Source organism: Papio anubis, chromosome 13 (genome assembly GCF_008728515.1).
Source record: "Papio anubis isolate 15944 chromosome 13, Panubis1.0, whole genome shotgun sequence".
In the NCBI taxonomy this organism is placed as follows: Eukaryota; Metazoa; Chordata; class Mammalia; order Primates; family Cercopithecidae; genus Papio; species Papio anubis.
This window is the reverse complement of record NC_044988.1, coordinates 106357258-106383761: the sequence shown is the minus strand read 5'-3', so window position 1 is coordinate 106383761 and position 26504 is coordinate 106357258. Positions and strand designations below refer to the sequence as shown.

At 63.5% G+C, this 26504-nt stretch overlaps 5 protein-coding genes and 1 long non-coding RNA gene across 16 annotated transcripts in view; 3 read left to right on the top strand and 3 right to left on the bottom strand.

Annotated features, from left to right (window-relative positions):
- The window catches only part of GRIN1 (glutamate ionotropic receptor NMDA type subunit 1), a 30693-nt gene extending 25881 nt beyond the window's left edge, over nt 1-4812 (top strand). For 2 of the 9 annotated variants that reach the window (XM_003911015.3, XM_003911018.4), the window contains one exon: nt 3822-4629. In XM_003911015.3, the coding sequence (XP_003911064.1) occupies nt 3822-3890 (69 nt within the window). In that variant the 3' untranslated portion in view covers nt 3891-4629. Of the gene's footprint in view, nt 1-219; nt 1041-1237; nt 1349-3458 lie in introns of those variants that run through there. The other 7 variants (XR_638034.3, XM_009187785.2, XM_003911014.4 and 4 more) reach the window with 7 other exon arrangements.
- LRRC26 (leucine rich repeat containing 26) lies at nt 4813-6795 on the bottom strand. The gene is made up of 2 exons (XM_003911028.4): nt 5329-6795; nt 4813-5243 (listed from the first exon to the last, which is right to left on the bottom strand). The coding sequence occupies exons 1-2, from the start codon at nt 5999-6001 to the stop codon at nt 4909-4911; spliced, it is 1008 nt and encodes a 335-aa protein (XP_003911077.1). The 5' UTR covers nt 6002-6795; the 3' UTR covers nt 4813-4908.
- Nucleotides 6796-6897: 102 nt separating this feature from the next.
- Nucleotides 6898-8335, bottom strand: TMEM210 (transmembrane protein 210). Its single transcript, XM_003911054.5, has 4 exons — nt 7900-8335; nt 7600-7735; nt 7373-7402; nt 6898-7136 (listed from the first exon to the last, which is right to left on the bottom strand). Exons 1-4 carry the CDS (start codon nt 7985-7987, stop codon nt 6947-6949), a joined length of 444 nt encoding a protein of 147 aa, XP_003911103.1. The 5' UTR covers nt 7988-8335; the 3' UTR covers nt 6898-6946.
- On the top strand, nt 8094-13645 carry LOC103878056. Of its 2 annotated transcripts, none has more exons than XR_004178044.1 (3): nt 8094-8157; nt 9204-9292; nt 13326-13645. It is a non-coding gene; the product is annotated as an uncharacterized LOC103878056 (long non-coding RNA). The 2 variants fall into 2 exon arrangements; XR_001895549.3 differs by lacking the exon at nt 8094-8157 and adding an exon at nt 8309-8342.
- On the bottom strand, nt 10651-24352 carry ANAPC2 (anaphase promoting complex subunit 2). 2 transcript variants are annotated; one of them, XM_009187780.1, is made up of 13 exons: nt 24161-24352; nt 23225-23847; nt 21796-21928; nt 20434-20608; nt 19743-19862; nt 19194-19311; nt 17482-17663; nt 16599-16740; nt 16264-16339; nt 15993-16196; nt 11560-11689; nt 11089-11324; nt 10651-11014 (listed from the first exon to the last, which is right to left on the bottom strand). In XM_009187780.1, exons 1-13 carry the CDS (start codon nt 24275-24277, stop codon nt 10802-10804), a joined length of 2469 nt encoding a protein of 822 aa, XP_009186044.1. In that variant the 5' UTR covers nt 24278-24352; the 3' UTR covers nt 10651-10801. The 2 variants fall into 2 exon arrangements, with proteins under 2 accessions (XP_009186044.1, XP_021782706.1); XM_021927014.2 differs by lacking the exons at nt 10651-11014; nt 11089-11324; nt 11560-11689 and adding an exon at nt 12161-15608.
- SSNA1 (SS nuclear autoantigen 1) lies at nt 24347-26086 on the top strand. The gene is made up of 3 exons (XM_003911032.3): nt 24347-24523; nt 24813-25012; nt 25538-26086. Exons 1-3 carry the CDS (start codon nt 24472-24474, stop codon nt 25643-25645), a joined length of 360 nt encoding a protein of 119 aa, XP_003911081.1. The 5' UTR covers nt 24347-24471; the 3' UTR covers nt 25646-26086.
- Nucleotides 26087-26504: the final 418 nt, after the last annotated feature.

The following is a 26504-nucleotide window of genomic DNA, read 5'->3' as shown; positions in this document are numbered from 1 at the left end:
CACGGCCCTCCTCCATCCCCGAAGGCCGTGGCACTGGCTCTGGCTCCGGTAGGCAGGACTGGAGCTAGGAGCCATGGCCAGGGGCAGTGGTGAGTGCTCCCAGGGCACGGGGGCAGCACTGGTGGGGGGCTGCCTGCAGGTGGCTGCCCACTGCAAAGCCGGGGCCGAGGGAGGCCACGCACCCTGCTCCAAGCCTCCGCCTGGCCCCTCTGTCTCCAGAGTCGCCCGCCGGTACCCATTCCATAGGAAGGCAATCAGGCAGGGTAAGACAGGGGCCCGCCTGTGTATGGCACGTGAGTCCAAGATGCATTTTGCCCTCCGCCGACCCAAGCCCCCTTGACGCCCTTCGGAGATCCCCGCCCTCGCTTTCCTGCTATGTCCTTGTGCTCCGTGACTCTAATCCGAATTGGGCCAGGCCGGGTCCTGCCTGGTGCCCAGGTCGTATCCATGAGAATTTGCCACCAGCAAGGGCAGCCATGACCCACCTGGGACAGGGTGGGCAGTGGGCCTGTGCAGGCCTAAGGGCTCGTGGCCCGCGGTCGAGTTCCGGTTCACTCCGTCTCTTCTCTTTCTCTGGGTGCCGTCCTGGAGCCTGTGTCCTGAGATGAAGCCGACAGTGTGGCCAGGGCTGTTGGGGGATGGGGGTTGCTGGAGGCTCCACACCTCTCATCCGCCCGCTCTTGCTCTTGGCCCCACAGGTCCCCTGGGGACCTGGCCGCTGCCACCACTGGCGGGCACAGGCCACCTGGCCATCAGACCTGAGGCCAGAGTCCCGGGAGCTGCCTCTGTCACTCCAATTCCACCTCGACACCTGCCTCCAGCCCTCGGCCCCTTCCTGAATCTTGGTGTGTGCCCCTTGGGGGTCAGTGGCCTCCACGCAGACAGCTGGTGTGGCCTGAGGGGCAACTCCTCCAGTCCTCAGAGGACTCCTCCTCCTCGGGACGCCTGTAAGCCAGGGCCACCCAGGAGCCAGGGAGCCAGGCGGACCTCCCCGGACGAGCCAGCCGAGAGCCCCCAAGCCCAGCCCCAGCACGAGCAAGGTCAGGCCCAGACCCTGGGCACGAGAAGAGGCCACCCTCGAACGTCCGCTGTCGGCCCGTCTGTCCAGCACAGGGAGGCAGGCAGGAGCGAGGGCCCAAGTGGCCGGCCAGGCTGGGCAGCGGCCCATCCAGGAGCAGGCGAGGGCAGGTGTGGCCACCACCCTAGCCATCTAATCACTTATACATATTCATTTTAGGATAGAAAGAGTGGTAGAGCAGAGCCTGACCCTAAAAAGAAAGCCACATTTAGGGCTATCACCTCCACCCTGGCTTCCAGCTTCAAGAGGCGTAGGTCCTCCAAAGACACGGTAAGGGGGAGAGCACCCCAGTCCCGCGTCCGACTCCACCTGCCCTGCCCTGCGTGTGTCTCCCGCCCCATCACCCCGCCCCGGACCCTGGGCTCCTGTGGCCCACTTCTGCCCCTGTCTCCCTGCGGCAGCCGCTCTGCCCAGCCCGCCCATGTTGCTCTCTCTCACTCTCTGGACCTTTCTCCCCGGTCCTCCTGGGTCCTCGGCTTTCCCCGTGTGTCTCCGTTAGTCTGCCCGCCCACCTCCCCTGCCATGACCCACACGCCATCTTGAAGCCTGTCATCTCGTTGGTCAGTCAGTCAGCCACACCACCTCTCGGGGCCAGGTCTGGGGCCCTGGGAGCCCAGCGTGGCCCCATCCTGGACTCCTCAGCTGCCGGGAGGCCACACCACTTCTCTGTTATGTCCCCGTTTCTCTCGCCTCTCCCAGAGGGGCCCGCCGCCCTCACTTCGCCCCTGCGACGGCCCTGGAGGGGGTGGCTGTGATGTCCCATCCCGTCCGTCTGTCTGGCCACTGGCCCCGCCCCCCAGACACCTGTCTTACCTGTCTCACCAGAGCCATGCGTGTTGCATCTTCATGTGGTCTCTGTGTGGGCCGGGGGCTGGGGGCCGGGCCTGGGTCCATCTGGGTGGACGGCTGGGGCCTGGAGTTGGAACTGGCCCTGGCCACAGGGGACTGTCAGGCAGGGAGTGGGGTGGGACCAAAAGGGGTGGCTCCCACCCCAGGCTGTGCAGGGGCCCTGCAGGAGGTGTGGCGGCAACTCCCAGAGGGTCTGAGAATGGGTAGGGGCGGCCCCTCAAGCCCCGGGCTGCAGAGCCCAGGACAACACTGAGGTTCCAGACAGGGAGGCCTCTGGAAGGGAAATGAGCACCTCAGTTCCTGACCCCAGCAACCCCACAGGGTCCACCCCAGAGCCAGGCCTTCTGCCCTTTGGAGCCCAGAATCCCCCTACCTCCTGCTCGGGGCAGCTTGTGGCTGTAGCGGATATGCACACTCGGACCAGAGGCCCCAAAGTGAACCCAGCCTTGCTAGAGGCACCCTAGGCCCAGGCACCATGGTGGGAAGGGGCTGCCCAGAGAGGCAGCAGAGACCTCAGCCCAGTGGCCTCCTTGCAGTCCAGGGGCCAGTCTGGTCCACAGGAAGCCCCCAGCCCATAAGCAGCATCACCACAAAGATGCTTATGCCCCGGGGAGGAAGTGCGATTTGCAGCCACCTGCCCCTCAATGCACCGGAAGCGGGGCAGACCTCCAGGGCACAGACAGGACTTGGCATCAAGCAAGCCAAATCCCGAAATGAAGCCACCAGGGTGCCCCAAGAGGGACCCATGAGGCCTGGCTGCTCAGCTTCCTGGGGAAGGGACTTGGCATGCAGGATGGGTGGACAGTGAGAGCCTGTAGGCCTGGGGGCCACTGGAGGCTCAAGGAGCAGGTGGAAGCACCATTCCCGAAGCCACCCCTGCTGCGGAGAGCAGGCAGAGCCGATGTTGCAAAGTCTGAGCCAGGAGTCCCGCAGGGAACAGGAGGGGGAATCGCCCAGGGACCGTGGGTTGGGCAGGCTGGGGAAGAAGGGGTGTCCAGGCAGACAGGAGAAACAACAATTTGGGGCAGGCAGCCACAAGGGGCAAGCACAAATGTTGTGCAGGTGATGGGCCACTTTCAGAGGGTGACACTGGGTCCCAGGGCCCTGCCTGGAGCGGGGCCAGGTGCAGCTCAGAGACCCTCATGGTGCCCTTCTGGGGACATGTTCCCAGCGGAACCCTCACCCAAGCTCCCTGGGCACCAGGGACCATCCTCTGGGGCCAGTTCTGGCATCACGTGGCATCTGGGGCTGGCCCCACCCTGGAAGGCTGAACTATGGGGGTCACTGCCAGCTGGGGGTCTGGGCATGGGAGGGCAGCCCAGCTCCCACCTGGTCTCTGGGGCTGTGAGCTTGTTCAGAGGGAGGCCTGGGTGGGGGGCTCCTTTGGGCAGGGTGGGGTCCGTCCGGCTGCGGAGATCCCCTGCCCCTGTCCTGTGGCCGGTCCGGGCCAGGGCGGCACTGGGCGCTGAGGGCTGGGGTCCCTGGCGGCCGGCGGGGCTAGCGGGTATTGATTGTTGGTTCTTATTTATAGAGCACCGGGGGTGGACGCGGCGCTTTGCAAAACCAAAAAGACACAGTGCTGCCGCGACGCGCTATTGAGAGGGAGGAGGGCCAGCTGCAGCTGTGTTCCCGTCATAGGGAGAGCTGAGACTCCCCGCCCGCCCTCCTCTGCCCCCTCCCCCGCAGACAGACAGACAGACGGACGGGACAGCGGCCCGGCCCACGCAGAGCCCCGGAGCACCACGGGGTCGGGGGAGGAGCACCCCCAGCCTCCCCCAGGCTGCGCCTGCCCGCCCGCCGGTTGGCCGGCTGGCCGGTCCACCCCGTCCCGGCCCCGCGCGTGCCCCCAGCGTGGGGCTAACGGGCGCCTTGTCTGTGTATTTCTATTTTGCAGCAGTACCATCCCACTGATATCACGGGCCCGCTCAACCTCTCAGATCCCTCGGTCAGCACCGTGGTGTGAGGCCCCCGGAGGCGCCCACCTGCCCAGTTAGCCCGGCCAAGGACACTGATGGGTCCTGCTGCTCGGGAAGGCCTGAGGGAAGCCCACCCGCCCCAGAGACTGCCCACCCTGGGCCTCCCGTCCGTCCGCCCGCCCGCCCCGCTGCCTGGCGGGCAGCCCCTGCTGGACCAAGGTGCGGACCGGAGCGGCTGAGGACGGGGAGAGCTGAGTCGGCTGGGCAGGGCCGCAGGGCGCTCCGGCAGAGGCAGGGCCCTGGGGTCTCTGAGCAGTGGGGAGCGGGGGCTAACTGGCCTCAGGCGGAGGCGCTTGGAGCAGAGACGGCAGCCCCATCCTTCCCGCAGCACTAGCCTGAGCCACAGTGGGGCCCATGGCCCCAGCTGGCTGGGTCGCCCTTCCTCGGGCGCCTGCGCTCCTCTGCAGCCTGAGCTCCACCCTCCCCTCTTCTTGCGGCACCGCCCACCCACACCCCGTCTGCCCCTTGACCCCACACGCCGGGGCTGGCCCTGCCCTCCCCCAAGGCCGTCCCTGACTTCCCAGCTGGCAGCGCCTCCCAGAGGCGTTCGGGCTCCCGCCGTCTCGGGCCGCCTCCTCCAGACTCGAGAGGGCTGAGCCCCTCCTCTCCTCGTCCGGCCTGCAGCCCAGAACGGGCCTTCCCGGACGCTGGCTCGGGACTGTCTTCAACCCCGCCCTGCACCTTGGGCACGGGAGAGCGCCACCCGCTCGCCCCCGCCCTCGCTCCGGGTGCGTGACCGGCCCGCCACCTTGTACAGGACCAGCACTCCCAGGGCCCGAGCGCGTGCCTTCCCCGTGCGGCCCGTGCGCAGCCGCGCTCTGCCCCTCAGTCCCCAGGGTGCAGGCGCACATCGCCCACCCCCCACCTCCCGGTGTATGCAGTGGTGATGCCTAAAGGAATGTCACGCAGTTTTCGGTCTGTGTCGCTTGTTGACCCCGGCAGAGAGTGTAAAGGGAGGGCAAAGGCATGGGGGAAGCTTCGAGCGCTCCAGGCTGCCGCGGTCGCTCAGGCTTGGGCGGCGGCGGCGGGGCTCCCCGGGTCCGCAGGCGAGGCAGAGCCGTGGGGGTCGGGATCAGGGTTTGGGTCCGGCGGTCTCGGCGGGCGGAGGGTGGCGGTGCGGCAGCGGCGGCGGCGGCGCGCACGGCAGGCGGTGAGCCCGGAGCCTAGCACCAGGCAGGCGGCCAGGCTGACGAGGAAGGAGGCCGGCCCGAGCGCGTAGACCACGGCCAGGTCCCGCAGGGCGAGCGGCTGCGCGCAATGGCTAAACGCGGCGTCGGAAAAGGCAGTCAGGGGGCTGAGCGTCAGGCGTCCCGGCCACACGCAGAGCAGCGTCTCGGCCTCTGTGGGACACAGACAAGGGCGTGGCATCAGGCGGCAGCGGCCGCACCGCCCTGCAGACCCCAACCCGCATCCCTAACAGCTCACCTGACGCGGGCAGCGGGTGCCTGCGCAGCCAGGCGCAGAGCGGGCGCAGTGCGCACCCGCAGCCCCAGGGGTTGCCGCGCAGGTGCAGCGCGTCTAGGGCGGGCAGGCGGCCCAGCAGCCCCGGCGCGAGTGCCGCCAGCTCGTTGTCCTGCAGGCTGAGTGAGCGCAGCAGCGGGAGCGCGCCTAGCGCCGCGGGCTCCAGGCTCGCCAGTCGGTTGCCGGCCAGTGAGAGGTTGCGCAGCGCGCGCAGCGGCGCGAAGGTCCCTGGTGCCAGCGCTTCCAGCTGGTTGGCGCTCAGGTCCAGCAGCTGCAGCGCGCCCAGGCCCCAGAAGGCTCGCACGTGCACCGAGTGTAGCCCATTCTCGCGCAGGTCCAGGCGCTGTAGCCCGCCCGCTCCCGCGAAGGCACCGGGCGGCAGCGCGCGGACGCGGTTGTGGTCCAGCAGCAGCGCGCGCAGGCGCAGGCTCAGGCCTGCGGGCACGGCGGGCAGCGAGAGCGCCGAGCAGCTGGCCAGGCCGCCCGGCACGCACGTGCACACCTCGGGGCAGTCCGGGGCGCCCGGGGACCCCGAGGGCGAGGCTGTGACCGACACCTGGGCCCAGACAGGCCAAGGCGACAGCAGCAGCAGCAGCAGCAGCAGCGGCCGAGGCCGCGACCAAGAAGGGCTCCGCATGGGGGCAGCCCCGGCACCCGCGGTGAGAGGCCCGCTGCCTGCGTGTCCCCGGAGCGCGTCGTCCGCGGAGCCCGTTCCTGCGGCGCCTGCACAAATATTAACTCTGGCCCGAGCGCAGGCAGTTCCTGTCCCACGGCTGGATCCACGCTTGGGGCGGAGGCAAGGCAAACAGCCAACGCCCGGCACCGCCAGCCACCTGTCCCGGAGCTCCAAACTACTCTTGGCTTAGCGCCGGCCACAGCGCTATCAAGGCCACCTCGCCCCGCCTTGTCCACCACCGGGCGCCCGCCGAGCCCTGAGCAGCAGGACATCGCCCATCTGCACCCACCCAGCTCACGGCTGCGACAGGCTCCCGCACGCAATGCAACCCAGAGGTCCTACTCCTCACCCGTCTCGACCCCACCCAGGCTCAGCAAAGTGATGCCAACGTGCACACGCGGAGTGGCCCCCACGCAGGGATAGTCCCGTTCCCATGGTGGATGGGGCCTGGGTTGGAGACAGGCTTTGGGATGGAGGGAGACAGCACACCCCAGGCAGGAGAGGCGTGCCTGCCCCACCCCTCCCCCCAGGACTCTCCTGGACCGTCAGAAAAACAGACCAGTGCAGTGGGGCAGCGGTATCAGCCCAAGTCCTCCTGTTAAACCCAGCGCCCTTCGGAGTTGCCAGTTTCAGGTCCTGTTCTAGGGGCTTTCCAAAGCAGGGTGTAGGGAGGAGCCAGGCTGACCAGCTGTGGTAGAGAAGGTGGAAACATTATGGGTTTGGTTTCCTGCCCTGGGGCAGAGGAACAGGGGAACCTGGTGTGGGGCCTGGGCGCCCTGCTTTGATGAGACCCATAGGCGTGTGCACCCCCCATGATGCAGCCTTGAGGGGTGTGAGAGCCTGCAGGGAGGACAGTACACAATCACTAAATACACTTTAATTCCCCTCCCCTAGCTGCCCTCAGCCCTACTCAGGTGGTAGGGGCGGGGGTGGCGGCGGCTCCTCTGGAGAAGCCTCCATGGGAATGGCCACAAGGCTCTGATCCTCTAGTGGTGGCATCATGGAGACCTCCAGGTCAGCGTCCATTAGCTGGGACTCCACGTATACCGGGTGCAGGTCCATGCGATTTTCCTGGACCCCAAAATTCTCCATCAACCTGCATGACAGGGGCCAGGTCAGCACAAGCTGGTGGAGTCCTGATCCTCCAGGGCAGGCCAGTGTCTGGGACAGCGCAGTCCCACAAAGGGCCTCCCCTGGGACAGCACCCCTCCTCCTCCAGGGACTCCCTTGGGATAGCTTCCTGCGCCAAGGGCCTCCCCTAAGACAACACGCCCCACCCCAGGACCTCCCTTGAGACAGCGCACCCCCCTCGAGGGCCTCCCTGGTGCTCACCTGTTGTCCACTAGTCTCGGACATGTTTCACTGAGGGGATGAAGACCGACATGAGTCCTGGAACAGTGTTGGGCCCCCGAACCTCCCCCAACACACGCCTAGGAAACACCATTCCTACCCCAGGTGACAGCCCACCCAGGGGTAAAGGCCCCTCTTGCAAGACCGAGGGCCCAGGGCAGGCAGCCTGGCCTCACTCCCACCCACTCCCGGCCCCGGGGTTCACGCACCCCTTGGCCCGCAAGACACCAACTGCCACGATGACAAGGGCACAGAAGCAGCTGGCACTGACGCCCGCCAGCACCACAAGGAGGGCGATGAGGGCTTCGCGGCTGAGGCCAAGGCTGCATTCACAGTAGGTTCCAGCTGCAGAGACAGGGCCACATAGCCATGGGGCCGGTCACCTGCCTGTAGAGGGCCTCCAGGTCTGCCCCTGCCCTGGTGGCCACCAGAAGGACACCAGAGCTCCCACCTTGCCTGGGAAAGGGGAGCCCTGGCTGAGAGCGGGGTGAGGGGGCAGGAGGAGGCACCTGCAGCAGGGATGAGCAGAAGAGACAAACATGTGAGGCCCAAGGGGCCGCCACGCAGGCAGGACGCAGGCTGGGGACCAGGGGCCATGTCCAGCCCTGGCCCCACTGCACACCTCTGACGGAACTATTGGAAGGCGCTGACTTCACAGTGGGACTGTGAGGTGGGGGTGGGGGGCCTCACGGTGCCAGTGTGTCATTTGCCCTTGGGCACCACGATTCAGGGAGCCACTGACAAAAGCAGCCCTGGGAATGGGACAGGTAGGGTGGACAGAGGCCTGAGAGAATGGCCAGCTCAGGCCAGTTCTGAGGCAGAGGCAGCAATGGGGCTGGCCTGGTCTTACGGACAGTCCTTCACAGTGGTTTCACCGTGTTCGCCAGGATGGTCTCGATCTCCTGAACTCATGATCTGCCCGCCTCGACCTCCCAAAGTGCTGGGATTATAGGTGTGAGCCACCACGCCCGGCCAAGTCCTTCACAGTGAAAGGGGGTGGGCGGCACTCCAGGCCTTGATGTGGGTGCAGTGGCCTGGCAACCTTGGGGGGTGGGCGGTAGGCAGCCTCGGCCTCAGCTCCCTCCCAGCATAAGGACTGCGGCAGCTCAGCGTGTGGGCTGGGCCCCAGCTGGCTGCAGGTCACCTTCCTCCAGGGCCGGGGCAGGAAGGGGCCAAGGAGGGCTAAGCGGGTGGGCTTGCACTCAGCCTCCCTCCCCACTGCTTCTGGGAGAGTCTGGCTCATGCCCTGGCAAAGCTCAGGTCAGAAGGGTTGCTGGCACACAAGGGAATCCCCCATCAACCTGGAAAGGTCTGGGGTACACTAGCCACCCCATCTGAGCAGGACCCCAAGCCTTGCCTCCTGGACATCCACCATCCAAGGCTCCAGACTAAAGGCGTCACTGAAGTTGGAGCCCCAGGGGCTGTTTCCTCTGCAGAAAAGGCAAGCGTTGCCCACGGAAGTCGACCACAGGCCAGCATGGCCAGGGTTAATTCCAGCCTCCTTCCTGAACCTGCTGTTCCAGGCTGGGAGAGAGGACCCTGCCCTCCCGGCTTCCCCTCCTCTGAACCTGCCAAGCAAACCGCCAGGCAGCAGAAGGAAACACCTGCCCCACAGCCAACCAAGGCCAGGCTTCCTGCCAGCTCAGGACCCATGGGGCGCAGGGGGGCGGGGTGGGCACAGCCTGGCCCCAGTGGACCTGGTCACCAGGGACCCCCTTGCCTGTTGACAGACACCCTCCTGCTGAGGTCCTCGGACCTCTGACTTGCTGAGTGACACCGTGACCTGACATGCACTTTTTACCCTTGTCTTCAGGACACATCCAGCGATGGAATCCACAGACACAGAACAAAAGGTGTGCCACAGCCAGGCTGGCAGTGACACCGGACAGGCCAGCCCAACAGGTTTGTATCCTGCTTAGGACAATGGCACACCCAGCCTGGGGCCAGGTGGTGGCCATGGTCAGCGGGATCCAGGCAAGGCCACCGCCTGAGACAGTGGGCATCAGAGCAATCGGGACCCCCCACACCAGAATTCAGAAGAGGGGTCCCTCTGTGTGACAGCAGCACAGCCAGCCTTGGAGTGAAGTGGAGCAGGTGGCAGGGCCCAGGGCTGGAAGGGAGATATAACATGGGTGGAAGCAGCCCTCCTTGGCGGGGCAGAGGCCTGATGGCCAGAGGCTGTGCATCTGACACCTGCCTAATCCCAACCACTTCCTCCTTCAAGCCCCGAGACAAACAGAGTTCTCCAGAGTCAGGAGGGTGCAGGCATGTCCACGGAGCAGGACGGCTCAAACAGGCCAGATCTGGAGAGGTGGGAGGGTGCTGGGCGGCGGCTGCAGGAGCCCAGGACAGTGGACATGTGGGAACCAGCAAGGGTATCTGGGGACAGCGGCGGGAGCACTGAAGCCAGGCGCAGCGCACAGCCTGGGAAGGTGCTGCAGCAGGAGCGGGACTCGAGGCGCCGGTTCAAAGGGCCTTTGTCCCCCGGGAGGACGGCACCATCGGGGTGGAACATGTCTGGCCTGGAAATGGCACCTCTGGGAGAGAGGCCCAGGTTTTAGCAGCAGAAGAGCCCAGAGCTGGACCCTAGGGCCCTTGTTCAGCTTTGTGGCGTCTCCCTCTCCCAGTGCCAGCCTCTGGGACAGGCCCTGGGCAGCCTGCACACGCATGACCACACATGTGGGGGACAGGGGGGCGACCTGCCTTTCCGAGGCACACCTGTGAGGCTGAGCTCTGCGGCCACCCTGCCCAAGTGTGGAGCAGGGGACAAGTGCCCAGTCCCTCTGGCCACTAGGGCATAGCCTTGAGCAGAGCTTTGCTGCCGGAGATGAGGCGTGTTGGCCAAGAGGTCATTCGCCAGCCTAAGCAATTCCAACCGAACCCATGCAACCTCCCAGCCTTGCTGGAGACCTTCTGGCCCGGCACGTGGGGTGGGCACAGGCTGAGCAGAGGGTGACCCCAGGGCTCCTTCCAAAGGCCAGAGGCACAGGGATGGAGCTGGAGGTCTGGCAGGTAGCACCAAGTCCTAGGACGTGGCTGCCTGAGCCATGGCCCAGGTGTGAAGTGGGGTTTCACGTGCGGCTTCCTGAGCACCCAGGCGGGGGCGGCCTGGGAAGCTCTCAGGAGGCTGATTCCCAGTGCAGATGTGTAGGCCTGGGTGGCCCCTCACCTGCTGCTGAGGAGCAGGCCCTGCCAGGCTGAGAGAGGCCCAGGATAGAGGGGCATCTGGGGGGCCCCACAAAGCCACCAGGATAGAAAAAGATGACCTGACTTGCTTTAATCTGCACACTGTGGGGGTGGGAGTGGGCGTGCCCCTGAGCAGTGCATTCTGGGACACAGGCGGGCAGGGGCTGGCATGGGAGGATGAGAGCACCTGCAGGGCAGCACCTGGCGGGCAGGCGGGTGGGTGCATCAGCTGCAGTTCTTGGGCAGGCGGTAGACGCCGGCCGAGTAGACGAGCTGCTGGTCCCGCACCTTCTTCTGTAGGTAGCCCTGCAGCTCCTGCAGGTCAATCTCGGCCAGCGCAGGCCCGGTCACCACAAACATGCGGAGCATATTGTAGATACGATCCAGCGAGAGGCTCTCCAGGTTGGTCAGCATGGCCTGGATGTATGTCCAGAAGAGCTGCGGACACAGGCCAGCCCCCATCAGGCACCCGCAGGCCCTCCCCGCCACCCGCCACGGGCCCGCACACGCACCAGCAGCTCCTCCTCCTTCTGGTCAGCCTGGGAGGCCATGCCGGAGTCGCTCTCGTCGTCACTGTCCAGGAGCACCATGTTGTCCCGGTCCTGAGGCCGCTCCTCCTCAATGACAGAGAAGGTGCCGGGGGGCTCCTCGCGCAGCACGCCCTGCTGCAGCCACACAGACATCCGCCGCCGTAGCAGTGCCACGGGCATCTTCACTGCCTTGCTCAGTTCCTCCAGGGTCCAGCTGGCTGCGTGCAGAGTGACCGGGACACTGGGCAGACTGGGCACAGGCTGCACCTCCCCTGCCTCCTGTCAGCCCAGAGGTCGGGGGGCTCCCAGACCACCCTGCCTTGCCCGTGGGAAAGGGAAGGGTGCTGCCTGCTGGCGCAGCTGCCCCAAACCACACCGTCACTGGGGAACAGTCCCTCACCCACACCTGGGCCATGTGGCCGGGGCAGACTAGCTAGGGGCTGGTGGGCTCACCTTGGTCCTGAAAATACAGCAAGATCACCGCCTGTACCGGGGTGACCGCCACAGACAGCGTGCGGTCAGCCAGCTCCACGTCCATGGTCACCAGGCCCAGGGTGTGCTTCCAACTGAGGGTCCGCATGGCCTAAGGAGGGCTTGGGTCAGCCTGGGCAGCTCGGCTGCAGGGGGCTCAGGCCCATGGGCTCTGCCACCTGGTACCGGGTGAGAAAGGGGCTCCCAAAGCCACCTGCCCCACCCCACTCTGGCAGGCAGGTGAGCAGTGAGAGCACAGGACTGGGTGGGGTCCCTACCTGCTCAGCCACCATGAAATGGCAATGGGGCCAGCGTCACAAGGTGTGTCCCAAAAAGGCTACGTCTGCCTCCTAACCCCCAGTGCTTGGAAATGTGGCTGTATTTACAACAGGGTTGATGCAGATACAACTGAGGTCACACTGGAGTGGGGTGCACCCTAATCCAAATGACCAGGGCCCTTCTAAGCAAAGGAAAGATGGGAAGACACAGGCAGGCGGGGAGGCAGCACACGAAGACAGAGGCCGCCTGGAGCAATGCGGCCACAAGCCAAGAAACACCACGGGCTGTGGCAAACACCAGAAACTGGGGGGCAACGGAGGTCTCTAAGAGGTTTCAGAGGGAACGGGGCCCTGCCAATACCTTCACCTTGGACTTCCAGCCTCCAGAACTTAAGACAATCTATTTCTGTTTTTTTTAAGCCACCCAGTTTGACACTTTGTTACAGCAACCACAAGAAGTGAACAGATTTTGGTACCAGGAAGGGCGCTGTGGAAACCTAACACCGAGAACGGTGGCAGCAGCTTTGGAAGTGGGTGATGGGGAGAGGCTGGAAGAACTATGGTGAGGGCCTGCGCGACTGTTGGTGGAAAGGCGTGAAGACAAGCCCGGAAACGGCCGGGAGAGGAGAGCTGCCGTCGTCTTGGAGAATACACACAGCATCACAGACTGGATACCAGCAGCAATGCCGACCCAACAGGTGCTTCCAGTGAGGTCTCAGGTGGAAATGAGTGTGCTACTGGGAACCAGAGGAGGCAGCAGAAAGCTTGGCTGGCTGGGGCTCTACTGTTGGGTGCATGGTGGGGCCTACAGCTGATGAGCCTGGACATTCAGCTGAGATTTCCAAGCAGTGTGGAAAGTGCCACCTGGCTTCTCCTTGCTACTTACAGCAGACACAAGAGGGAAACCATCAGTGAGGCAGGAACCATTAAGCAAAAAGGCACCAGCCCTTGGGGATCTGAAAAATGCTGTATCCAGGCAGCTCTGAGACGTGGCCAAGGGTGTGGTTGGACCAGGGTTTGCTAGAGATGAGATGTGACCTGTGCATCCAACTAACCATCTCAGCAGCAGACAGGGACAGGTGGGGCCTCTGGGAAAGGCCTGCGGACCCACCTGTCTGAGCGCTTGGACACTGGTGAGCTGCATGATAAGGCAACAAGGTGTGTGAGAATTTTGTACCATCTGAAGTGCTGCCAGGCTGGACCGAAAGGAAGGCAGGCTCCAAGAGCTGAGCTGCAGAGGCCAAGGCCGAAGCTGACGAGGCGGGGCTGCCCCTGCAGGCTGAGGACTGAGCAGGGAGCCAAAGAGGATTTGCAGGCCTGGAAGTCAACTGGAATTTCAGCTGCTGGGTTTGAACTCACTTGGGACCTGCCAACCTTTTTCCTCCCAGTTTTCCCTTTTGGGGTGGGAATGTCTATGCTTGTCTTATGGTGGAACTTCTGAAACAGATGATTTGTTGCCTGATTTCACAGTGTCCCAGCTGGAGAGGAATGAAGCGCACTCCAAGCCTCACCCGTGCCTCGTTTAGACGGTATTTACATGCTGAGCTGTGGAACTTCGTGTGGACGATATTTAGATGGGATTTTTGGACTTGGAGTTGATGCTGAAATGGTGAAGACTTTTAGGGCTACTGGGGTTAACTGTCACTTGCACGCTGGAGGGACCCGCCATGGGGCAGACTGTTATGCACTGAATTGTGCCCCTCAAAAAAAGACACATGAACTCCTAACTCCCAGTGCCTCTGATGGGATCTTATGTGGAAATACGGTCATTAAAGATATAATTAAAATGACATCACCCTGGAATAGAGTAAGTGTCCTTCTAAGAGGAACAGAGACACGGGGGATCATCATGGGCGACACGGCAGAGACCAGAGCAAGCCACCCACAGGCCCAGGAGCTCCTGGAGCTCCCAGAAGCTGGAAGAGGAGGAAGCAGCTTCCCCTAGAGCCGTCGGAGGGCCCTGCTGGCCTGACTTTAGACTTCTGACTTCTGTAAGATGATCGTTTCTTCTAAGCCCCCTGGTTTGTGGTACTCTGTGCCGGTGGCACCGGGGCACTGACACACCTGCTCTGTGGGCCAAGGGCTCCTGAGTCCTTCCAGGATCCGGCAGCTCTTAACGGAAACAAACCTCTCTTTACAGACAGAAAATAGAGGAGTTGTCAGTGGCTTGCCTTGGTCCTAGCTCTGGCTCCAAGGCCGTGACCTCCACAAACGCCACTGGTCAGCCTGCAGCAGGACAGATGCAAGGGCTCAGAAGCAGCTGGCTCAGGCGTAGACGCTGTGGGCTGTATGGCCAGCCAGGTGTCCAGCAAGGTCCCTTGGCCAGGAGCTCTGCTGGTGGGACCCCTCAGCACAGACCAGGGGCCTTCCTAAGCTACTCCTGTGTCCCACTGAGGTTAAGACACACTGGAGTGTGGCTGTCCCAGCACTTCAGGCCTGAGCAATGGGCAGTGGCTGAGCCATGCCTGGGACCCGAAGCGGGACCCTGGAGGGAGGCCAGTGGGACCTCGCCTGGAAGTGGTGCTGGAGAGCCTGAGGCAGCCAGAAGGGGCGGGGAAAGGGGCCGAGCGTGCAGCCCAGCCACACAGATGATGTGTACCAGAACGCAGAGGGGCATGGTGCCCGCAGGCTCCAGAGATGCCAGGCTGTAGCACAGGCCACAGCTGGAGGTGCGGGGATTGCCAGGGCCCTCCTTTCCACCAGGAGCAGGCAGGAGCCACACGGACCCTCCACAAGCTGCAAGGGACACCTGGACTCTTCCAGAGCCAAGCTGAGGCCTGGAGGGAGGCAGCAGACACTCGCCACCGTGGTCAGCAGCCCGGCCCTACCAGAGCCCCGTAGCCTCCCGCCCTGGGGCCTCTGCCTGGCCCTCCCCTTGTCTGTCTCTGGAAGGAAGCTTCCCCCTTGGTTTCTAAAGTGCACATATCGCCCTCCCCTCCCCTAGGAGTAAGTTCCCTTGGCCTGTCAACACAGCAAGGCCCTCTTACTCGCCAAAGAAAAAAAGAACACACATCTAGGTCCAGCCTCCTTGACAGCAGACCTGGAGAAGCTGCGGACCCTCCTTTGAACTCAGCCCCACCTGCCAGCCTCCTGGCGGCTCTGTCCTAAGACTGCTCCTCTGGCCCTGGCTGAGGCTGGACCATCCCCCTCCTGGGGCTCCTGGGGCTCCTGGGATTGGGGTCTGCAGCCTGGATGCCGGCTGTGCCCCAGGACCCTCTCCTCACATTTCCCCCGCTGGGGTGCCCACCCCACCCCACTCTTGAGCATTGCTGGGCATACTGGAGGCCCCACAGGCCCCACACATCAGACTGAAAGCCCTGGAACCTGCCTGTGATGGCTATCCTAACCCCTTCCTCCGCCAGCCGACACATCTCACCTGACTATGAGCTCAGGGAAAGAACCTCCAAGCCTGGTCCCAACCCTTGGGCTCTGGACGCCTGTCCTGGGACTGCTGGGATCGGCAGTGCTGCCAGGGATGTGAGCCAAACACGGCCAACACCATCACCTGGGCACACTGTCCCCGTCTGCCAGTGACCTCCAGGCCAGGGCTCACTCCTCCACTCCCCACATCTGCTTCCCTCCTATTCCCACCACAGACCCACAGCCCCGGTCCTCAAGTACCGCTGGAACCTGCAAAGGTAGTTCTCGAGGAAACAGACCTGGAGAAGGGGGCAGGGCTGCAGTCCTGGGAGTCAGGTGTGCTTGGGAGCGCTGCCCTGGGCAGAGGGCAACTCTGGCTCCCCGGCTGCCTCCCTGCAGTGACACAAGGCACCCCAAGCCCCGGTTCTGAGAGGCAGAGGACGGATGGTGAAAGAGGAGGAAACGCTCAGAGGGCGGGGCCTGCTGTGGCCACAGGGGTCCCCGTAAAGCAGTCGAGAGACCTGGGCCCAGCAGAGCCCACCCAAGCTCCTGTGGGCCACGGGGACTCTCGCTCACAGGCGCACAGGGTTGCTGGGAGGAAGGCAGATGGAGTGTGGGCCAGACCCAGTCCCTCTCCTGCAGGGGTGACTGCGAGACGGGACCAACCCAGAGACACTCGGGTGACAACGGGGCGGCCACAGGTACCAGGCTGCTGTGAGCCCTGCAGCGCAGGATGGGGGTGCCGAGGGCCCATGGGGCGGCCCGGCGTGGAGGTACCTTGAGCTGCTCGTACTTCTTGCAGTAAGCCTCCAGGGCTGCCCTGATGTCCTCGGGGACCTCGAGCTTCTCGTCCTTGAAGGGTGGCCAGAACTCACTGGACAGGATGACAGCATAGACCCCGAACGGTGGCTGCTCCTCTGCCGGCCGCTTCTCGTCCTCCTCCCGGATGTTGGCGTTGATGCGGCGGGAGTCTGCCATGTCCTGAGGAGGAGCCAGTGTCACGGGGGACCTGTGGGGCAGCCGGGCAGCGGGTGGGGCTGGGACCCACCTTCAGCATGACCTCGCAGAAGTGCATTGGGGCCTCGCCAAAGCGCAGCTTCAGCAGCTCCACGTTGCGGATCTCCCTGGAAAGATGAGTGTCTGGGCAGGGTGTCGCGGTGAGCCCCAGCCCCAAGGAGCACCTGTGGCAGGGCACGGGGGTGCCCCCCAGGTAGAGCAGGGGTCCTGTGTGGGCACCCCGATGGCTAGCACACCTTCAGCCAGGAGTGGGGGCGGAAGCACAGCTCCAACCAGGCCCCAGGCACAGGATCAGGGCCCTGTCCCGACAGAGGCTTGGCAAAGGCCCCGGTACCCCGGAGATGACCGGCACATCGTGGGCCTCACCGCTCAGGGCTGAAGCTGAACTGGTGCAGCAGGCGGTCAGCCAGCAGCGAGCGGTACTCATTGATGAAGAGATCCTTGCTGCCGTAGATGCTGACCAGCAGACTGATGATGTCTGATGAACGCCTCTTGGAGCTCGACTTCCCTGGCACGGTGGGGGCAGGGGTGTCACCTGACAGGCACCGGGGCAAGGACAGGGCCGCCCCCCTCCCAACCCGCCCAGCCAGACGGCACAGCCTGGCAGGGCTCTTCCTGAAGGCCCTCGAGGCTGGGAGCAGCCCGGCGCCTCCTGGGAGACCTAGAGTCAGGTCCTGTAGCAAAAGCTTCAATCCCCAGCCCCTCCCACCTCACAGGGACCTCCCGGGACCCCCATGCAGGCTTAGGGGACAAGCCAAAGGTCCTGGGGTTTTCCTCTGAGACTAAAGATGTGTTGAAGACTTACCATCTGTGCCAGGGCAGGGGCCAGGCCTGGGCCCCACAGCCCTGAGAGCCCTCGCAGACGAGGGCCAGGCACAGATGGGCCCTGAGTAGGAGCTGGCACCCTAACAGGACTCTGAGGGCCAAATCAGTATGGGGCTCAGGGGCCACCCACATCTTCACTCCTCTGCCAGGTGCGGTGGCAGGGCAGGAACACCCCACAGCTCACAAGTAGTGTGAGGCAGGGCATCCCCCACGGCCAGTGACTAGCCACGGAGGAACACAGCCCATCACGGGCCTGCCCAGGCCAGCGGGGGGGTGGAGCACTGCCCTGAACTTCGACACCCTCAAGCCTCTGGGACACTGGCCACACCTGACACAGCCAAGCTCTGTGACAGAGATGAGTCCAGAGCAGACGGCCTGGCTGAAGCCCCCACCCCGCTGGTGAACGGGGCCGTGCGGGGCTGACCTGGATCGGCATCCACGGGGTCCGGGACCCAGTCCTCTGGCTCGCCCGAGTCATCCTCACTGTCCTGGCCTGTCTCCAGGCTTGCAGGGTCGGTCTTGGACAGCTCAACAGCCAGGTCCCCTGTCCCGTCCGAGTCCCCTGTCAGCCCGGCCACAATCTGCCGCACCGTGTCCTCCCGTGTCCTGCCGACGTGAGTGCTGCTGTGGCCCACAGTGTGGACACCCTGCGTGCACCTCCCACCACTCACCCCAGTCCCGGCCCCATCTAGGCCAGCACCACCGACCCTGCCTCTACACTCAGTGTGACAGGCTATGTATTAAAGACAAGCCCGTCAGACTCCTTAAAAACAAATAAACTCAACACTACTCGGGAACAGCAGGAGCTGCGAGCGCGCTCCCAGCACTTAGGGACACTGAGCCAGGAAGACTCAGGCCCAGGTGTCCGAGGCTGCAGGGAGATAGGATTCTGCCTGCGCACTCCGACACAGCAAGAGCCTATCTCGGAAAAAAAAAAAGGCCAGGTGGGGTGGCTCACACCTGTAATCCAGCAGCACTGGGAGGCTGGCCGGAGGCAGATCAGGAGGCAGGAGATCAGACCATCCACAGCTAACACGGTGAAACCCCGTCTCTACTAAAATACAAAAAAAATTAGCCCGAGGGCATGGTGGTGAGCCTGTAGTCCCAGCTACCTCCAGAGGTGGAGGCAGGAGAATGGCGTGAACCCGGGAGGCAGAGTTCACAGTGGTGAGATCTAGCTGCACTCCAGCTCAGGCGACAGAGCAGAGACTCCACCTCAAAAAAAAAAAAAAGCAGGCGGTGGCTCAAGCCTGTAATCCCAGCACTTTGGGAGGCCGGCCCGGGTGGATCCGAGGAGGAGTCAGGAGATGAGACCATCGGGCCCCTAACATGGTGAAACCCCGTCTCTACTAAAAATACAAAAAACTAGCCGGAGGGCATGGTGGCCCGAGAGCCTGTAGTCCCAGCTACTCGGAGGCTGAGAGGAGCGGAGGTGGCGTGAACCTGGGAGGCGAGGAGCAGTGAGCGAGATGAAGCCACTGCACTCCTGGGTGACTGGCTGTGAGACTCCGTCTCAAAAAAAAAAAAAGTTAAAGATATATCTTCTGAAAAAAAAAAAAAAAAAGAACTGGCCCGGAAGCCAGGCCAGTTACAGCCACAAAGCACCAAACAAGTCCGCACAGGCGCCAGATTCCCACCGGCCGCTACTGCTCGGCTTCTGGGGTCCGCTGTGCCTGCCGGCCCTGAGGAATTTCCAGGCGGCCACGTCAAGGTCCTCATTCCAGCACATTCTCCACCAAACAACCCCCGGCAGTGTCTGTTCCTTGTTGTGGGAAAGGCTGGGACAGCACAGAGCCCACTCTCCTTGCCGGGTCAGCCGGGGGGGCTGGTCAGCACCAAGGCGAGGCCAAGTGGAAGAGATTCTCTCTGCACTGGAGAGGAGGAGGCAGAGGAAGGGCTGCGGTGGGCCTCTGGCAGCTGCACACAGAGGGCACAGTGACACCGTGTGACAAGGACAGGTGCCCGGCACCGGCAAGAGGAAAGGAAAGAGCCTTGGGCCTGATCCTGTGCACTCCCCAGCTAGGGGAGACCTTGTGTCCTGAGGGCTGAGCACACCCTCTGGCTGCCCCCAGGACCACGAGGAGCTCAGCAGGATGCCGGGGGTCCCAGTGGCTCCCGGGCCGGCGCGGCCCTCACCTCAGGTAGCGGCGGATGGGCTCACAGGCAACCTCCAGGATGACCATGGAAGGGTCCAGCACACGCAGCGCCTTGATGGCAGAGATGTAGAGGGTGATGATGTCACATGTGTTGACGCCTACAGACAGGGCAGAGGCCAGCAATCATGCAGTGCCCAGGACCACAGCCTCCCAGGGGCCAACGCCCGAGTAGACAGCTGGCCATGCCGGTCAGGTGGTCTACAGGTCCCCACTGCAGCCTTGTTCCCTTGTCCCCCCATCCCCATCTCTATCTGCTCACAGGCCCTGCCCTGCAGGGTGGTCTGTTCTGAGAGAATTAAGTCTCATCACCTCAGACCTACCAGTCAGTCCCGACTCCCTTCAAAGAAGAAACAAGCAAGCTGATGGGCACTCGAGATCCCCTAAGGACCTCGCCAACTGCTTCTCCACCCATTCCTTCCTTAGACCTACAAGTCCAGGGCTAGCAGACTGGGCCCCAGGCTCCCTGGACATGGGCACTCTGGTGAGTGTCTAAGCCCCGAGCGCTGGGCAGCCGGGCAGCACACAGCACCTGGATGCAGGAGCCGAGTCTCCAGGGCAGCCTTGAGGGACACGAGCAGCTGCTGCCTCTGGTCTGTCCTCTCCAGGCAGTACTTGAGGTCCTCGATGGCTGGCCGGGAGTCTGGAAAGTCTACAAGAAGAGGAACATCCCTCAGGAACGGACACAGATGTGTGTGCACGTGCGGGCTGGTGCAGGGTGTGTGCAGTGTGTGAGAGGACATGCGCTCGCCAGCCCCAGGAAGATGATGAGACCACCTGCTAGGCACCAGACGTCCCTCCGGACACTTCAGCGTGCTGATGCATTTGACCACAATGCCACAGGGTGGACAGAGCAACACCCAGGGGCCAGTCCCCAGCAAGAGCCAAGAACAAGGGAGCATAGCAGTGGACACCTAGAAGCACCGTCCAGCATCTGCCACACCTGCCCTGATCCAGGCATAGGGGACGCCCGCAGTGGGGAGGGTCCCAGCCCTGCCCGGTGCACCCCCCTGCAAGAGCAACAGCGAAGGCACAGAGAGCCCAGACGCAGACATAGAGGAGACACGGCGAAGGCACAGGGAGCCCAGACTCTGACAGACACAGAGGAGACACGGCGAAGGCACAGGGAGCCCAGACTCTGACAGACACAGAGGAGACACAGCAAAGGCCCTGGGAAGGCTCCCCAGACAAGAGAGAGGACCCCGAGGCCGGGGCGGGACAACCTCGGATGATGCTGAAGAGCTCCTCGATGCGCAGGCTGGCGTAAATGCGGTAGAAGAACCTTTGCACGTGGCAGCGCCAGCGGCGCAGGGTATTGCCGGCCTCAGGAGACGCAGGCCTGGCGGGGCCGTCCTGCAGGAACACCTTGCCGAGCCAGCCGACCACCCGCTCGATCCACTGTCGGGAGAACACTAGCGTGAGCTGTAGGAAAGCATGGTGAGCCCCACGCTGACTCATAGGCTGGGAGGAGCCTCGCAGCCACCCACTCTGTCGGCCAGGACCAAGGGGAGCCCGAAGGCCACCTGTGTCTGGAGGCGGAAGCACATCAAAACCTGCAGGGTGGGTGATGGCCCAAAAGGCGATGTCCCAGCCCCCCTGCGGTCTTCGTGCCTCTCACACGCACCAGTGCCCACACTTATCACTGGCACCAGCAGCCCTAGCATGAGACATGACGGACACACATGGCCCGTGCGCTGTGCCTGGCGGGCACGTTTGCCCCCACTTAAATGGATAAACACACCCTTGAGACCAAACATGTGACCAGCCCCCACTCCCCCACCATGCAGATGACACCATACATCACAAGAGCGTCTCTGAGTGAGCACAAACCCCTAGACGGCAATTCCACCGCGGAGGCCCAGGCGTGCACACATCCCACAGACCTGCTACCCAGTGACAAGACCGCACGGATGTTCACCCTCTCCACCCGACTGCCCACTCTTGCCCACTGCTGTGGGGACGCCCTCTCTCTCTGAAAGCCTGACATCACAGCCAATCTGCACCTCAGTAGGTGGACTCCGAAGCACTGAGGAAAGGACAGGTGACATGTGGGAACAGGGTAGGGGGACCCACAGGGGTGGGCCCAGTTCCCCTATGGCCCTGGGAGCCCAGAGCAGAGCCCCAGACCACACCCCAACAGTGCAGAGGCCTGGAGGCCCCATGTGAGGGTGTCTCGCCCCCGCTGTGGTGCAGGCCGGCTGTAGGTCAGTCCATGAGGGACCGGCCAAGCAAGTCCACACTTAAGTAGGGCAGCAAACAGGAGAAGGGGGTCCATTCACTGGCCCTTCTGGTGGGCCCGGCTTCGTCACACCTGCCTGGGGCAACCCCTGGGGACCCTGGCCCGGTATTGCCTGCAGCCATGGGATTCTGAGCAGATCTGGTGAGCGCACCTCAGATGTGTCCTCGCTGTCACCAGGGCCCAGAAGTACTGGTCTCTACCCGACATCAAAACAGCTCCAGCCACCACCCGGTCCAGGCCAACCCAGGCCTCCACGCTCTGGATGCTTCCGAAGCCAGGTGTCAGGTTTGCCAGAAACCTACTCCCCTGTCCCCAGCGGGGCACAGCCCAAAGGAGGGGCCCTCACCTTGTGGAACTCACGCAGGAAGGAGCGCTCGTACTCGCCTCGGCAACGGTCCTCCATCCTCTCCCGGGTCACCTGGTGCAGGGTGGTGGTCACAGCCTCGGCACTGACCCGCTCCAGCAGACTGAGCCTGTGTCTAGAGGAGAGTCCTAGCCATGGGGCACCCACAGCATACACCGGCCCCTCTAGCCCAGAACAGCCCCATGCCAGGACGGTCCTGCCTGTAGAGTGCATGCAGCACACACACGCACACCCCCACACCCAGCACGCACCTCCCCACAATCCTCAGCTGTGGGGGCCACTGTGCCTGCCAGCCCCGAACCAGGGCCTCTGCGACCCCTGAGGAATTTCCAGGCAGCCATGTCAAGGTCCTCATTCCAACACATTCTCCATTGAACAGCCCTAGGGAGTGTCTGTTCCTTGTCAGGGGAAAGGCCAGGACAGCACAGAGCCACTCTCCTTGCCTGGTTGGCCTGGGGCGCTGGTACCAAAGGCTTCAAGAAGCCACTCGGAGCACAGAGCACTCCCAGGCTCTGCTGTCCCCACCCAGCTGGCCTCTGTCCAGGTAGGGACACTGGACTTCCCCATGTGATCAGTGGCGGCAGGTGTGGCTATCAGGAGCCCTACCCTTATCTCCTAGGATCAAATCTGAAACGACACCCAGTTGCACCGCTGCCCTGGCCCCAGAGACACAGATGCCACTGTTTGTGCCTTTCAGTGCAGTCTGTGGTCTACAGTGGCAAAAAGACTCCAGAGGAGAATGAGAAAGGTTGCTGTGTAACTTTTGCTGGGATGAGCCCAACAGAAGCCCTTCATGGTCACCCTGACCTCTGCCAGCAACAGGACCACTCCTTTAGTCCACCTAAGACCTCTCAAATAGCTGCGTGGCTATACCTCTGTTCAATGTGACAAAGCCACCACAAATGGCCGAGGGTGTGACAATTGCTAGAGGACTACAACAGGACCTGTCTCTCACAACAAAACCCTCTCCTCTCCAGAAAACCAGACAGGAGACCACTTGCCCTCACAGTGACCTGATCTCCCTGGAGAGAAGCAGCAGCAGGCTTCTGTTCACAATTACAGGGCAAGGAATATCGACGAGGGTGAGAATCATTCCTTGCCCCAGGGTCGACAAAAGGCACAGTGGAATTCTGCAGAGTCCAGGAAGTTTGGAGTTGCTAAGAAATTTGCTGCTGCAGACACAAGCCACATAGGGCCTTACCACGGGCAAGGCATGAATCCGTGGGACTGCAGGTGAGTGACAGAAGAGAGACACCTGTGTCCAGGACACACTGCACAGGAACCCCGGGGACTCTCTCTCTGTCATGTTCCTGGTTATCAGGACGGCTCACCAGCTTTCTGCAGAGGCCAGCTGGACCCAGGGGAGCAACCAGTAGGAGCGAGAGCACGGCCATCAGGACAGACTACTCACAAGACCTGGCTGAGCTGATGGAACTGCTCCAGAGCCTGGCGACACCAGCACTGTTGCTTGTCACTGCTGCACCCTGCGCACAGCGGGCTCTGCAGGAGCCGGTAGTACCGGCGACGGGCATACCGGCTGTCCAGCTCCCCCTCCAGTTCCGGGTCTGTGCCCCCTTCCCCCTTCCTCTTACTCTGCATATAGACTCTCAGGAAGCACCCATACAGACGCTGGATCATCTCTTGGAAGGTTCTGGGGGTACTAAAGAACAAGACTCCGCGCAACATAGTGTGGACTTTTTCTCGCAGCCCCTGAGCACCAGTGCCCATCAGCAAGCCCAGGCGAGTCCATTTCTCCAGCAGGTCTAGGCTGCGCAGGTAGGGATCCAGGCGGCTCTCCAGCAGGCCAAAAGCGTCAAGGAGCAGCAGAAGGCACTGGGGCTCATCCGTAGAGTTCTCGCATTGGGAGATGGCATTCCAGAACTCAGGGGAAATGTTGGCCTGCAGATCGTTCTGCAGCACCTCTACGAACCACTCCTCCAGGACCGAGTGCAGGCCGTGGCCCCTCAGAACCTCCACCGCCGCCCGGAGCTCCTCTTCCTTTGGCGGGACTGCACCGCTGGTCCGGGAAGACACCTGGAGCGCAGAAAACCGTGAAGCGAGGGGAACACAACATAAGAGGTGGGGAGAGGCGGGGAAGGGAAGAAGCTGAGGGGTAGGCTGCAAAAACTCCGCTGCCCCCTGTCCGTGGTGTCCGGACGTTGGGCCGAAGCTAGGGAAGGGCTGCCAGCGGAGCTGAACGAAATGAAATGGAATGGCAGTGGAAAGCGGCAGGACAGGGCAGAGGCGGATGACGGACAGAGCTGTATGAACCCGAAGGTGGCCGCCCCAAAATGCATAGGGTCCCGGAAACTCCGCGCGGGGCCGCCGCTCTCTTCCCAGGCCTCACCAGCCCCAGCGCAGCTGGCGGCACCAGGCCGGTGCTCACGGTATTCCAGGCCACTAACAACTCCTGTCCGGGCCGGGAGTCGCTGTCCCCCTCCGCCACCACAACTGCCGCCGCCATCTGCAGCCACCGGCTCCGAGATCCCCTCGGCACGGCGCAAAGCGATGACGCAAGTCTGCACGCGCAGCCATGACGCGCACAAGGCGCTCACCGATGACGCGATAGTTCGGCGCGCCGTCAGGGAGTCGTGCGCAGGCGCGGACAGCGCTGGTTCCGCGGCGGTTGGGGTGGCGGCGCCCCGGGAGGCGTAGACCATGACCCAGCAGGGCGCGGCGCTGCAGAACTACAACAACGAGCTGGTCAAGTGTGAGCGGCGCAGCCGGGACGGGGAGGTCGGGAGGGCCGCAGGGCCGGGTTCCCGGCTCGCAGCGGGGTGCCCCTGGACCCGCCTCGTTGCGGGCATCGCGCGGCTGAGCAGAGCCCTCCGTGCCGGGGGCTGGGTGTCCGTGGCCCCGAGCCCTCGTTGGCTCGCAGGCCCCGCGCCGGGTGCTCGGGGGTGGTGCCTGACTCTGGCTTCCTCGGGTGGAAGGAGGTCCGCCCTCCGCCGCCGCGCTCCTGCCCTGGGTCCACAGCGCCGCCCCTCCCGGCCCCCCAGGCATAGAGGAGCTGTGCCAGAAGCGGGAGGAGCTGTGCCGGCAGATCCAGGAGGAGGAGGACGAGAAGCAGCGGCTGCAGAATGAGGTGAGGCAGCTGACGGAGAAGCTGGCCCGCGTCAACGAGAACCTGGCACGCAAGATTGCCTCTCGCAACGAGTTCGACCGGACCATCGCGGAGACGGAGGCCGCCTACCTCAAGGTGGAGCTCGGGAGGCCAGGCGGAGCATCAGGGGATAGCCGCGGCAGGGGTGTAGCCGCGGCAGGGCGTCAGGACCGTCTGGGGCTCCCAGCTGTGGGCAGTCTGTGCCTCGCTGGCATGTCGGGCAGGGGCAGCGTGGCCAGGCCCATTGAGGAACCCAGGCTGCTGCGGGAGTGACCGTGGGGCTGTCTGGGGGGCCTGGGGCATCCTGGGTCCTGGTCTTCATCCGGTTCTCGCTAGCCATGTGGTTCTTTCTGCTTAGAGTGTGAAGAGCCACGTCTTGGGCCAGTGCTAACCGAGCCTGGCTTTGAGGGTGGGGAGGAAGTGTTCTGGGTCAGATTCAGGAGGGAAGAGGGCCCTGTCACCCCATCTGCCAGTCCCCTTGGGCTTCCGCCTTCCCCCGCACAGGATCCCTTGGCTACAGCACCCACAGCCAGGTCCCAGAACCTGAGTGTGAGGACAGCTGGGGCTTAGGAACTTCCCAGCAGGTGAACAGTAACAACTTTCTCACTTCTCTGGCCCCAGATTCTGGAGAGCTCCCAGACTTTGCTCAGCGTCCTCAAGAGGGAAGCTGGGAACCTGACCAAGGCTACAGCCTCAGACCAGAAAAGTAGCGGTGGCAGGGACAGCTGACCAGACCACGGGCAGGGCCTACCTCCCTGCGCCCCTCAGCTCAGCCCCGACAAGTCTGTCCTCAGAGCGTCTTTGTTCTTCACGGCAGCAGCTGCCTTCCCTCACTGTCTCTGGTGCCGAGAGGGGCGGCTGCCAGCCTCTACTGGCATCATTGACAAGCCAGGGCACAGCCCACCCAGGGGCTTTGTGCTCACACGGGCTGTGGGGATGGTGGGTTCCAGGTCAGCTCTGCAAAGGGCCTGTCTCTGTGGCACCCACACTCCTGCCCTGCCGGGGAGGCCCTGGTTGTCTGAGCACCATGGGGGCCCCCTCAGCTTGTCCCTCCTCAGCCAGCAGAGGCCCAGGGCAGGGGACAGGGGTTCTCCTTCACCCCAGAACCCAAACCTCAGGGCTCACCCCTGTGGCCTGTGATTATCAATAAAGATTATCTTTGTAAAGGTCCGTGCCAGCCTGCTGCTTGCCCGTGTCAACAGTGTGGGGCTGCCAGACACCCGCAGAGCCAGAGCCTGAGGCTCCCCCTTGGGAAAGAAGGGAGGAGGCGTCTGGAGTGGTCTCCCTATGACTGCCCAACTAGCCTCAGGGACACCGCTGAGGGTGCCCACCCTGCCCAGGCCAGCGCCACCCTCGGCCCTCCCCAGCAGGGCCGCTGGTCCTCTTCCCCTGACTGGCCCACGGCTCACCCTCCTCTCAGTTCTGCTCGCTCGTCCTGTTCTCTGCCACACCCTGGTGTCCAGCATAGGACCCAGCCCAGAGAGACAGCTAGGGATGCCAAGCATATCCAGCAGCTGCCTCAGACTCAGGTTTCTCTCAGCAAGGACTGGGGGGCTTCACACCCCCCACCCCCACCAGTTCCTCCTTG

Coding starts and splice junctions, on each gene's coding strand:
- LRRC26 (XM_003911028.4), bottom strand. CDS start 6,001: ATGCGGAGCCCTTCTTGGTCGCGGCCTCGGCCGCTGCTGCTGCTGCTG. Junction 5,244..5,328: donor GCACCCGCTGCCCGCGTCAG/GTGAGCTGTTAG, acceptor TGTGTCCCACAG/AGGCCGAGACGCTGCTCTGC.
- TMEM210 (XM_003911054.5), bottom strand. CDS start 7,987: ATGGCCCCTGGTCCCCAGCCTGCGTCCTGCCTGCGTGGCGGCCCCTTG. Junction 7,736..7,899: donor TCTGCTCATCCCTGCTGCAG/GTGCCTCCTCCT, acceptor CTGTCTCTGCAG/CTGGAACCTACTGTGAATGC. Junction 7,137..7,372: donor CCGAGACTAGTGGACAACAG/GTGAGCACCAGG, acceptor CCTGTCATGCAG/GTTGATGGAGAATTTTGGGG.
- ANAPC2 (XM_009187780.1), bottom strand. CDS start 24,277: ATGGCGGCGGCAGTTGTGGTGGCGGAGGGGGACAGCGACTCCCGGCCC. Junction 21,929..23,224: donor CATCAGCTCAGCCAGGTCTT/GTGAGTAGTCTG, acceptor ACTCTCCTCTAG/ACACAGGCTCAGTCTGCTGG. Junction 11,325..11,559: donor GCTGTATTTTCAGGACCAAG/GTGAGCCCACCA, acceptor CTCTGCACGCAG/CCAGCTGGACCCTGGAGGAA.
- SSNA1 (XM_003911032.3), top strand. CDS start 24,472: ATGACCCAGCAGGGCGCGGCGCTGCAGAACTACAACAACGAGCTGGTC. Junction 24,524..24,812: donor CAACAACGAGCTGGTCAAGT/GTGAGCGGCGCA, acceptor CCGGCCCCCCAG/GCATAGAGGAGCTGTGCCAG. Junction 25,013..25,537: donor CGGAGGCCGCCTACCTCAAG/GTGGAGCTCGGG, acceptor CTCTGGCCCCAG/ATTCTGGAGAGCTCCCAGAC.